This window comes from Azolla caroliniana, unplaced genomic scaffold (assembly GCF_043228905.1).
Source record: "Azolla caroliniana isolate FFs.n. ecotype wild unplaced genomic scaffold, voAzoCaro1.0.p SCAF_99, whole genome shotgun sequence".
NCBI lineage: Eukaryota > Viridiplantae > Streptophyta > Polypodiopsida > Salviniales > Salviniaceae > Azolla > Azolla caroliniana.
Genome location: NW_028230534.1, coordinates 1 through 11,652, shown reverse-complemented (window position 1 = coordinate 11,652; position 11,652 = coordinate 1). Strand labels below are relative to the sequence as shown.

The 11,652-nt window shown below is 43.6% G+C and overlaps 1 protein-coding gene across 1 annotated transcript; it reads left to right on the top strand.

Annotated features, from left to right (window-relative positions):
• Nucleotides 1-697: 697 nt before the first annotated feature.
• LOC147849256 (ferric reduction oxidase 7, chloroplastic-like) lies at nt 698-4,847 on the top strand. The gene is made up of 7 exons (XM_087337710.1): nt 698-934; nt 1,112-1,448; nt 1,671-1,905; nt 2,111-2,453; nt 2,604-2,865; nt 3,018-3,847; nt 4,406-4,847. The coding sequence occupies exons 1-7, from the start codon at nt 751-753 to the stop codon at nt 4,612-4,614; spliced, it is 2,400 nt and encodes a 799-aa protein (XP_087193836.1). The 5' UTR covers nt 698-750; the 3' UTR covers nt 4,615-4,847.
• The last annotated feature ends 6,805 nt before the right edge of the window (nt 4,848-11,652 follow it).

Below are 11,652 nucleotides of genomic sequence, written 5' to 3'. Positions count from 1 at the left end.
ATTAGGCTATCTTCATCGCACATCGGTGATTGACTAAATAAATATCGTTTGACATTTAGGTCAATGTAAAATTGATAACCCTTGTAGCCATGAGATTTTCCATACCCAACAAATATGGTGCAATTCTTGTGATTATGTAATTTACACGAAGGGACGGGAAGTGTGCAAGGGTAGACCCGGGCAGCGCCCAGCACACGAACGAATTTATATACATATTTTGTTGAATCTATTTTTCGTCCTTAGCATTGTCTTTATGGGGACATGAGAGGCCCTTTGCAAATACCAGTTGACTTAACACATTAGTACAACCCATGCAGTACCAGTGTTGTACTACTACCTAGTGGGTAGCTGTTCTCCAGAGTCAACCCAACCGTATCATGCAAGTATATGTATATATATAACACACTCCACTTTTGTCCTTAACAGGATCTGTGTGGTTTAAGGCTTGTCTGCTCGAGCATCATTACCCTCCTCATTCTTCTCCCTAATGATCAACAACATTGCCGTACATAGAATCAACTGAGTTTCGCGCATCTTTCGGCAGTTAACTTCTCGATTAATTCGCGATGAGTATGTTGGAGAAGTAGCAGTTGTTGTTGTTGTTGTTGTTTGTGCCTCCTATGGATGGATTTTGGCCTCCTTGCCGTGTGGCTGCAGAGTTTTATATCCTGTGGCATTAACGCGAGGATTGATGCAGGTAAGGAGGCTGCGGCGGTCGTCCATGGCCGAGATGAGGATGATGAGAGATTGATGGGGGCAATTCGGCGGGCGAAGGTGGCAAAAGCGGTCACGGAAGCGGTAATCGTGGCCGCGTGCGTGTTTTGGGTATTATGGTGGTTTGTCGCGCCCGATCCAGAAGGAGACAAGAAATACGTGGAGTCGTGGATCGGCGACAAATCCCACTCTCGCTTCTTTCGGACCGATGGTCGTGAAGGTAACTAAGCCCCTCATTATCAATCTCTGCCAGACAAATCTCTACAGTACACCTCCTACAAGTAATATAATATAATTAGTGATCGCATAATGCATATGTGTATGCATATATATGGTTTGTCAACTGATCAGCTCCCTCCTACTTAAAACTGATATATTTATGGCATCCATCCATTAGGTTCGACATTCATATACCAAACCATGCCTTTCTTCGTCGTCACCATTCTGAGCTTCGTCGTGATCCGGCTCCGCGCATTCATCAAAGCAAAGACTGGACAGCTCCGTGTTGTGGTGCCCGCGGGTGCAAAGGGCTGGAAAAACCAATGGCAGATGAGTACGTACCCGGTGTGGGTGGACAAGAGCCCCTTCGGCATCCTCACGGCCTCGGAGCTTGTCGGAATTCTGGCCATAACTTTGTTGATGATCTACCACTTCAGCAGAATCGTCAACATTGCTTTCACCCGCATCGACAACAACACCCAGCACCACCACGGCTCCGGCCCGCCCCCCGCCAAGTACGTCCTACTACGATCATGACATAACCATATCTCTCTCTCTCTCTCTCAAACAGACAGACAGACAGACAGACAGACACACATTCATGCTTTGAACACCATCTCCAAGCTCACATTGTTTGTTAAATTCCCAGTCACATATACGAGGAGGCCTTCGTGAGCTCGAACAGATGTGACAAGAGTGTACATAATAAGCACTCATGTTTTCCATTGATATTGCAGGCCATGGCAGAAATTGAATAATGTATCCTTCTACTTCGGACGCGTGGCCGTCGTGCCATTCTCGTTGCTCTGGATCCCCGTGTCGCGCGGCTCGCCGTTGCTTCGGCTGGTAGGCATCCCATTCGAGCGCGCCGTGCGCTACCACATCTGGCTCGCCGTCTCCATGCTTGTTCTCGTCAGCCTCCATAGCCTCGGCTACATCATTCTCTATGCCAACACCAACCGTACGGATTTGGTAGGTTCAAATCATGCAGTATTCCGCGCTCACTGTCTCGCCCAATATTACCGTAATGTTACAAGGCTTAACGCGGATGATGTCCCAACGGCCAACCTATGCTAGGGCTCATGTGGTTTCTCCATCATGATGCATTCATTGTACTTGAGTGTGTTTGATCATATCATGATAGGGACATAATTAGTTTTTTGCTTCTTGTTGTTAGATCTTTGGGTGGGTCACGAAGCAAGAAAAATGTGCGGTAGTGGCCGGGCTGGTGGCATGGGTGTTCGGTCTAGTCATGTGGGCCACTTCCCTGTCCTTCGTCCGTCGCCGCTTCTACGACATATTCTTCTCGGTCCACCACCTGTATCTCCTCTTCTCCCTCTTTTGGCTGTATCACGCGGTCTGGAATTATCATTTCTTCATCGTCCCTCTCATGCTCTTCTTCATCGATCGCTTCCTTCGCATGATCCAATCGTCCAGTGTTGTCCGCGTATCCTCGGCCAAGCTCCTCCAGAATGGCGCAGTCGAGCTCTTGCTGCCTCTTAACACCAATGCCACCAAAGGTAACATAAATGGATTCTCTTTCATGTATGTGTGCTTGTTCGGATTCACATATTAATTAATATTCCAGAATCTCTCTGACTAAATTCAGTCAGTGAGCTCTTCTAACCTTTACTAATAACAGGCAATAATGTGATCATTACTTATGTCAGGGACCCCACTCTATAATGCACTCTCCACATGGTGCATCCAGATTCCTGGTATCTCCAAACTACAGTGGCACTTCTTCAGTGGCGCATCGTCCCCTCTCGATAACACGCAGGAGCTCTCCATCGTAATCAAGCCTCTCGGCGAATGGACGAATAGTTTGCGCGATCAATTCTCAAGTGCCAAGAAAACTGGGGGTTCCTGCCCTTTCTCGTTTAAGGCTAGAGTCGAAGGTCCTTACGGCGATGAGTCCGATTTCTACCTAAAGTATGGGGATCTCTCTAATTATTTGTCGTAATTCCTGGTCTCGATTCAGTTCCCAAAGCTCATGTCTGTCGTTCCTCATTGATATAATTAGCCTTCACATTAACGAGTTGCTTCCATTAATTAATGTAATGTACATGATTAATATTTCGCAGGTATAAAGCCCTAGTCATCGTGGCCGGGGGCATAGGCCTCACCCCTGCCCTCGCTATAATCCGTGATATCTTGTATCGATACAAAGACGTTAGATCCTCACCGGCATCGACTACTCTTCCGACCTCCATCACACTCTACCACTGCATAAGAAAGCCAGAGGAGTTATGTGTGCTAAACACCCTATATCCTAACCAAATTCTCCCTGGCTATGAGACATTAGGACTGCGCATCCGAGTACATGTATACATAACCTCGAAGAACATACAAGATTATGAGGGAGTGCCATTATCCGGTGGCAACACGGCCCATAATTCATATAGAATAGGCCAATCCTTGGACCTATCCAAGTTTAACCGTGAACACCCTACATCACAACCATTGATATTTGATTCCTCTTATCCGGCGGCACAACACCCACAATCCGATGGAAGAATCTCGAGCATTGGCAGCACAGGGAGCACCTCATGGGTAGCATTAACCACCATTGCATCCTTTGCAGGATACTTTGTGCTTTCAGGCTTGGCAAACACTTTTATTGTGAGGTCCTATGCCCATCACACCTTCACCAATTACAATCGCGCGCATGTCGTGGTGGCGTGCATGATCTTGGGGATTCTCATTTGTGGCGGCCTCGTGGTTCTGCTATGGTTCCATATGTTGCGACGACAATCGAGTATAAGCTCGGCATCGGTGCAGCCGAGGACACAGAGTCCGACTTCTTCTCCATCCGGAAGTAACGAAGATTTGGGAGCAACTTACAACGGAATCGAAGATGGCGCATCTCAGTGGGATGGGGATGTGCACATTTTGTCACGGCCAAACTGGAAAGGTAGGTTGGCATCATAGGGTCCACATCTAACCCTAAACCCTAAACCCTAAACTTTTTATTAGGGCAAAAAAGTTTTAAAGGTTAAAAACGTTAAAGAAAAAACATAAGCATTCGTTACGCCAAGAAAGTTAAGTATGTTTTCATAACATAAGCATTTGTGAATATATGTGGTATCTTCTTTAACCTGGTAAGAGTAGTACTACTACATATACAAGTTTGTGAATATATGAGTACAGGTAGATTACCCCAATTCTGAAATTTTAATCCCTTCTATTCAAGCTGCAGTCACTATATACGAATATATAGTACTATTTGTGCAGAATTTTCTAGCTCAATGATCTCATCCTCTGGCTGAATAAAGCACTAGTTAATTCAAATATCATGCAATAGCTATTTGAAACCATCTACTCAGGAATGTGCTATGTATGCTATACTTTAGTGGACTTGGGATTATATATGGCACTGAATTGATGCATGAATGAATTGCCCCTGAGAATGAAGCATGTCAAGCAATGAATGTGTAGTTCTTCTAAATTTGATGGTCCAAAATATTGGCAGATGTCTTCGAGGGCTTGGTGGAGCAACACCGTGGGGAATGTGTGGGAGTTCTGGTGTCGGGATCGGAGAGCATGCAAGAGGACATTGCCAGGGAATGCAAGAGATGCTCGCCTTTCCGCCCCTTCTATGCTGCCCCGGACACATCCAAATCTTCGGAAGGCAGCAGGGGGGCCCTCCTGCACTTCCACTCTGTGAGCTTCAGCCTGTAGTCAGATTTAGTCCTCTCCACCATCACCATTATTATGAATATTGTCTGTGTTTCTTGCACTATATACTGTTGAGCCGCCATTTCGTTGGCTGTTATGAATGAAGAATAATGATGGATTGAGTAGTAGTAGTAGTAGTAGTAGTAGTAGTAGTAATATGTACATAATACATAATACATGTATGTATGTATGTATATGGTCAGGATCAATAAGTTGCACTGTCCATATTGCATTAATAATAGCCTTGATTTACCCCTTCCCACAGATCATTAAAAGTATCGGAACAATGGTTTTTCCACTGTATTTTATACATACCATCATTACTAATTAAGAAAATTCTCGCGTTGTGTACATTTTAAGCCTGTGTCGTGAGCTATTAAGTTGTGTCAGTTTTCTTTTTTCTTTTTTCTTTTTGTGCTGGAACCATGTAAAGACTACAGAAATGGGCTGCAGTGCTATGAAGCAAAATTACAAAAGAAACAGTTCTGCGAAATAAGATTTGTCCAAATAATGCACAGAGTATAGAATTACAACGACAGAGCATTCTAATCCGATATTCGCGATCCAGCAACCAAATCTGTATACTCATTCCACAACTCAATATGTTACAGCATTCCACTACTTTCCAGCATAGCTCCCTTCACTTTACATGTCAATTCCACAACCATACTCTAACCCTAATGTTCTGCTCCATTGTTATGATCACTAATAAAAACACTCAAACTAAAGTAGATTATTACAAAATCATTAGAGCTAATGAGGATTACGGAGTGAGATACTCGGGAGAGGAGTCTAAAATTAATTGCAAGGGTTGGCTGGTGGACTTCCTTAGTGTTAGGCCAAGAGATGGCTTTTAGGCTACTGTGTGGTTGGTGACTGGGACGTTGTTGTTTTTGCGGCAATGTCTAGGACTGGGCATTTTCTAAGTCCCAATACGTTTTGGGGCTTCTTGAGTCCGTCTTGACTCACTTCGGAACCATGGTCTGGTTGGGACTCTTTAGGGACACCACACTCACATGAAACTCATGTGAAACCTAATGACCATCTATATCTAAAATCTCTCTCGTACTAGAGCTACCTATATTGGCTTTGTGGTAAGTCTTTCTTTGCCCTCGTACTCTCGGTTAGTTATATACTCCACATCATACCCATGGTCACAGTTTCAAATTTTAATCTCACATTACAACTTTCTCGGAATCATAATATGTCACTTCTGTAGAACAATATGTCACATTGATGTTGTGTCAAACCAGTGACCTCCCAACCTCCAAACTCTTCACTATCAATGCCTTGAACATGCAAAAAAAATAGTTACTAACCAAGGCAAAAATTATTCCAATCTTGAGTTTGCGAGGAGTCGTTCCTTTGTATACCTGGTCACACATTCATCCTCGACAACCGTAATATGTTCAAATTCCCTTGGTCCAGTTGTCTTAGCATGAACACTAGCCTCAAAGCATTGAAATAAGTCTTCAACACATGCCAACATTGACATGACTTGGCCACTCATTTGCACTTGAAATCTATCCTTGGTTTACATGCAATTCACAATGTGTGTCATGGGCAAGACAACACCACTCGGTCTTTTGTGGTTTTCATGAAGCCATTTGTTAAAAATTAGGTAATTAACCTACAATCGACTATTGCTTGAACGCTTACATGACTTGGCGACTCATTTGCGTTTGAAATCTATCCTTGGTTTACATGGAATTCACGATGTGTGTCATGGGAGACACAACACCGCTCGGTCTTTTGTGGTTTTCATGGAAAGAATTTGGCTCACATGCACTCCTACAATTGACTATTGCAATCATAGCATGACATTGTAGCTTGTGCGTGGAAGAGCTACTGCTCTATTGTTCACGTGTTGTGAAACAAGGAAGAAGCCAACAAGAAGAGAAGAAGAAACCACTACCACACAAAGAAGAATTGCACGAATCAACAAATGGGTAGCTTTCCTCAAGGATAGAAGTTTCCATACCACAACACTTTTGCATCATGGATATACAAGATCCATCGATACCTTTTGGGGCAAGCATATTGGGGATACATTGAAGGTGATTGTCAAAACATGTTTGCCATTATCAATACATATAATTGTGAATGGAAGCAAGGAGTGATCCATCTAATGCTTTGCCTTGTTAGACCATATGCTTGGGAGCCACATAATGTATACTAGACCATATGCTACATCATATGGTCTAGTGAGCCATGTAAAGTATACTATGACCATATGATTGGCTATGTCACAGATGTGAAGATAACAAAAGGGGGCATGGAAGAACCTCACGAAACATTTTATCCATCGACACAATCACACAAAAACTTCAACTCTAACCAGAAGTGAAGTCCATACAACAAAAACATATGTTTGTCAATGACTATACCATCAAAATCAAGTTCTTGTATGATTGACTCGCCTCAAGCAATGTGAATCATGGCCAAGGAGGAGGAGATGGGGCATATTGGTCTAGGTGGTGTTTTATATTTGTACAACATACATACCCATTCTCTAAACACAATGAAGAATTCTTCAAGAGCCTTGTATGATGATGTTTTGGGGCACGATTGCTCCACCTCTTCCCATGTAGGCAAGGACAATGTTTTCATCATCAACTCTTGTATCTTCATATAAACCTTATGGCTAAAAATGAAAAGAAAGTAAGGTTATTATAAAGAGCAAATTATTCCCACAATACAATGAAAATAAGTCATCACATAGAATACTCACTTTTGAAACTCTGTGACCATTTCATCAAGGCTGAACTCCTTGACGACCACTCTTGATAATACAAATATTAATAATCTGTCATCTTTGATTCCTTGCAATGTCCGCCAAGGAAGCAGCTTCATATCCTCAGCTAAGTTTTCAATTACTAAGTCACTTTTATGTGACTTAGACTTCATCTCCACTTGTGGGTTGAGCTTAGCCTTCTTTGATCTTTGACCCTTTATTTCTTTCCGCTCCCACATACTAAAAATTTGATCTTGGAGGTCCCACACCTCCCTTGTTCTCAACACAAGTTGAAACCACGAGTCATATTTCCTTAGGCCTTCAGACCTAGTGCTTTCGTCAACTGTTATCCCCACTTCAAGCAGACATTGTCGTTGCAATCCAGGATGCAACCTAGGACCAAATTTTTGCAATGCATCAAGGTACTCGTGATGGAAGAACTTGATGCACTCGATACATACATGACATCTTCTAATATATGTAGTCATTATCATTTTTATGACCCCAAACTAACAACTTGGCTTCTTCATGTCTAAGGCCAACGTACACTTTACATTATGCATATTTGAAGAATGGGGTAAGAGGATACTCCTTCACAAGTTGACGTCGAGATTCAGCAGAGTGGGATCCTCCAATCACGTAGTATGTGTAGTTGTCAACCAAATTGTACTTAAAGTCAACAATAGTTGGGCACTGATTAGGGTCTACCATTACTAAGAATGGCACTACAGTGGCATGTGAATTTATCTTCATTTTGCTTTTTAAGTTTTTCACATGCACTAAATGTCTCTCTCTTATTTCTAGAGCTCGTCTTGCTATTTCAGGATCAATGGGTGGCCTCTAAATAGAGGAGATGGGCAAGTGAAATAGTTTTCCTTTATAGACAAGCTTCATCTTTACAATGTTTTCTCTGATCTGATTTTGGTTTGAGGTGAGTATTCTTGATGCAATGTGCCCCCCCTGGAGGAATAACATCAAACACGATTTCTTCCTCCTCATCTACCACGAACTCGAGTACCTCGGGCTCGTCCTCGGGATGCTGCCTTTTCTTGTACTTCTTACGCTCCGGTTTTGATTTATTGGCAGACTTTGGTGGTGTGGTTGCTTGTGCGACCATCAACTCTCCCTTAATATAAGGGCGGAAAGCAACAATCAAATTATTTTTGGTTTGAACATCTTTTTTCAAAGCTTTCGGGTGCACGAGTCAGTTACGAAATTTTGTTCATCTATCCTGAGTCTGCACGTCCCCATCGAGCTATCAACATCGAACAAGAGGTTCGATGAGTCATTGTCTTCGTATTCGATGTTCTTTACATGGCCGTAGGTGAAAGTCTTCCCCACCTGCAACTTGCCCTCACCTTTAGATTTTACAAAAATAAGGAGCAAATCTCCTTCGTCCTGGGTATAGATTAATGTCCACTCGACATGAGGGTAGCTCTTCAGGTGAGGCTCCCCACTACTTTTTTCGCCTAAAGTGTGGGTAGTCCTGTCACCTCCCGACTCAATAAACGTTGTCGTGCCTTTCGGTGCCGGATTGTTGCGTGAGTCGGATTAGCTTCTTTTAGGATCGTTCTCGTTCGATCGGCTTTCGGCTAGGTCAACTTCCATCTGTATTTGCGTTCGGCCGAATCGGACTCGGTCGATCGGTTTTGACCGAGTCGACCCCCTTTCAGGTCGGCTTTCTTTCTGATTGGAATTCCGCCCGGATCATTTTCCATCTGAACCGGCTTTCGACTTTACCTTTCTTGCCGCCACCTCCTGTCTCTCCAGTCTCAGGTTGGTTCTTGAACACAACCACCGAAGTCTCTAGAATTAGTGGGCAAGAATCCTCGGTGTTATCGTCCTCCGTCGTTTCACCCATAGCCACCTTCTCGGCTATCTCTCCATCGTATGCATCGACATCGACCTTCGTTCGACCTTCGTTTTCTCTCCGCCACCTTCCGTCTCTTCGGTCTCACGTTGCTTTTCGAACGCAACTACCGAAATATTTGGTATTTGTGTTGGGAGAGTCTTGCCTCAGGCATCCCCCATTGACTCATCCATAGCCACCTCCGACTCGATGTCATCTTTCGTGACTTCCTCCTCAGTCATGTACGCCTCACACTCTTTATCTCCCTCGATCTTGCAAGCATCGATTATGCTTACCCCTTTGTCTCTCGATGTTTCGGACACTCGTATCCCAAAACCTTCTTCCACCCTTGAAGTGGTGTTCGCCACTCTCAAGTCATTGGTCTTATCCTTAGCCATCGTTCTTTCGCAAGACAAGAGGATGTCTTGCTCTATACCCTCTCCTGTAGTACTGATGTATCGTACTTCGGCCTTCGTATCAACCACATTGTTCATCCTTAATAGATCATCCCTTATAGGCCATGTTGTTGCCAACAATATTCTCATCTTCCTTTTATCATGTCTTTAGCATACTTTTTTTGACTTCAACACAATCCTTGGTAAGACCATTTGCACCGTCATTATCTTCGAGTTCAATCCTGATGCCCATCCTTTCTTTATGATCGATCGATCTTACGAACATTAGGACTTTATCCTCCCCCTCCAATCTTTGTTCCCGCTCCGAGAGTCGAGCAAAACGATGCTCGAACCCTAGGAATGCTTGTGTTGTAGTTCGGTGGGTCTTCTCTGATGCCACCCATTCGTCAAACTCTCGCCGATCTCGTCCCTTCAATCTCTCGTAATCATATGCCTCTCATGTCGGGTTTTGTTGTTGTATCTTGTGGATTCTCTCTAGTAGCTCATTCGCGGCCACCCGACTAAAGGATATCACTTGCAATCCTTCTGGTATCCCACATTGCATCATCTCCATTTTGTAGTCACGTAGATAGTGTGATGCATCCTTTCCGTTGAACTGTCTGTTTCGTTGTACGAGCCGTTTTACTGCCGTCGTGATCTTCGACATCGCCCGTTGTTCTTGTAACATCCACTCGAACATCATCATCATCGTTTTCATCGCCTCTTGTTGATTCTCCATCTCCTTTCCACCCGTCTTTACGTCGGGTTCACCAACTGTGTCGGCGCTGGATCGTTGTGTGAGTCGGGTGGGAACCACCGGGGTTTTGGACTAGGAGGAAGAAGAATTTGAGACTAGGTTTCTATATCTCTCTCTTTCAATCTAAATTCATATTCTTATCTTTATATTGATTAATGCAATCTAATACAATATACTTGTGGGATTCACAAGTTTCAATCTCTCTTTCTTATAATCGATTCATATTCATAATTAAACTCGTCTCAAATTCTTCCTCCTCCTAGTCCAAAACCACCCGACTCACGTAATGATCCGGTGCCGAAAGGCACAACAAAAGTTAATCCGACTCAACCGGAGGTTGAACCGGTCGAGGCTGGTGAACACGAGGAAAAGAAAGTGAACCAAAATCGAAACCGATAGATCGAACTTGACCTGGAAGGGGGCCAACTCAGTTGAAACCAATCAACTGAGTCCGATTCAACGGGATACGAATCCGATCGGAAGCCAATCCAACCGAAAGCCGATCGGATGAGACCGATCAGGAAAGAAGTCGAGATTGATGAAGACAAGGAAGAGGCCAAGCAGGCACACTACCACAGATGACAAGGGCCAAGTGGATTTGAAGGGTGTTACCGAGGATGAGATCTCAACAAAGAAGGAGGGTTCTAACATGAAGATTGTCAACTCGAACGTTAGAGTATACAACAAAGATGGACGAAGTGCCGAGTGTCTTGACCAAGGAGATGGTCAGAACGACGGTGGCAGATGCACGAGACATGAAGGGTTAAGCTGAAGAAGAGCACAAGGAGTCATGACAACCGGTCATGTCCATGCAAAGAGTGAACGAAGAATATTGTGGATCGGATGGAGACAATGGTTCGGGTGGAAAGAATGGATGTGTTCAAAATGGAGAGACAAAGTCGACATAGCGAGAGAAATAGAGGGTACTACGGGTAAAGAAGAATTACGAGCACCGGTAATTTCGGCACATACCGGAGGATGTGCGGGTTGGGAGGGGGCAAGTGTCGTAGTGTATTTCGTACACTACATGAAAAAACATATAAAGTACCCGATTTAATAAATATGAAGAAAACGACGAAAATATATATTACATGCATAGGGCAAGATTTGAAGCTTGCACCTCCATGTTAATAATATGAAGCCTTACCATTACACTAACATATCATTAGTGTCAAAAAGTAGATGTCCCACATAGAAAGGTAAGTTCACGCTAGGATAAAATTTAGGAAAACCCATGATAAAAGAAAAAGCTACACATGCACATCTAGCATGCATGAACACTATAGTCGATAAAAAACACATGACT

Bases quoted from the DNA above. Each gene is read 5' to 3' on its own strand.
- LOC147849256 (XM_087337710.1), top strand. From the start codon at position 751: ATGGGGGCAATTCGGCGGGCGAAGGTGGCAAAAGCGGTCACGGAAGCG. The intron at 935-1,111 runs GTAACTAAGCCC...TCCATCCATTAG, and splicing joins TCGGACCGATGGTCGTGAAG to GTTCGACATTCATATACCAA. The intron at 1,449-1,670 runs GTACGTCCTACT...TTGATATTGCAG, and splicing joins TCCGGCCCGCCCCCCGCCAA to GCCATGGCAGAAATTGAATA.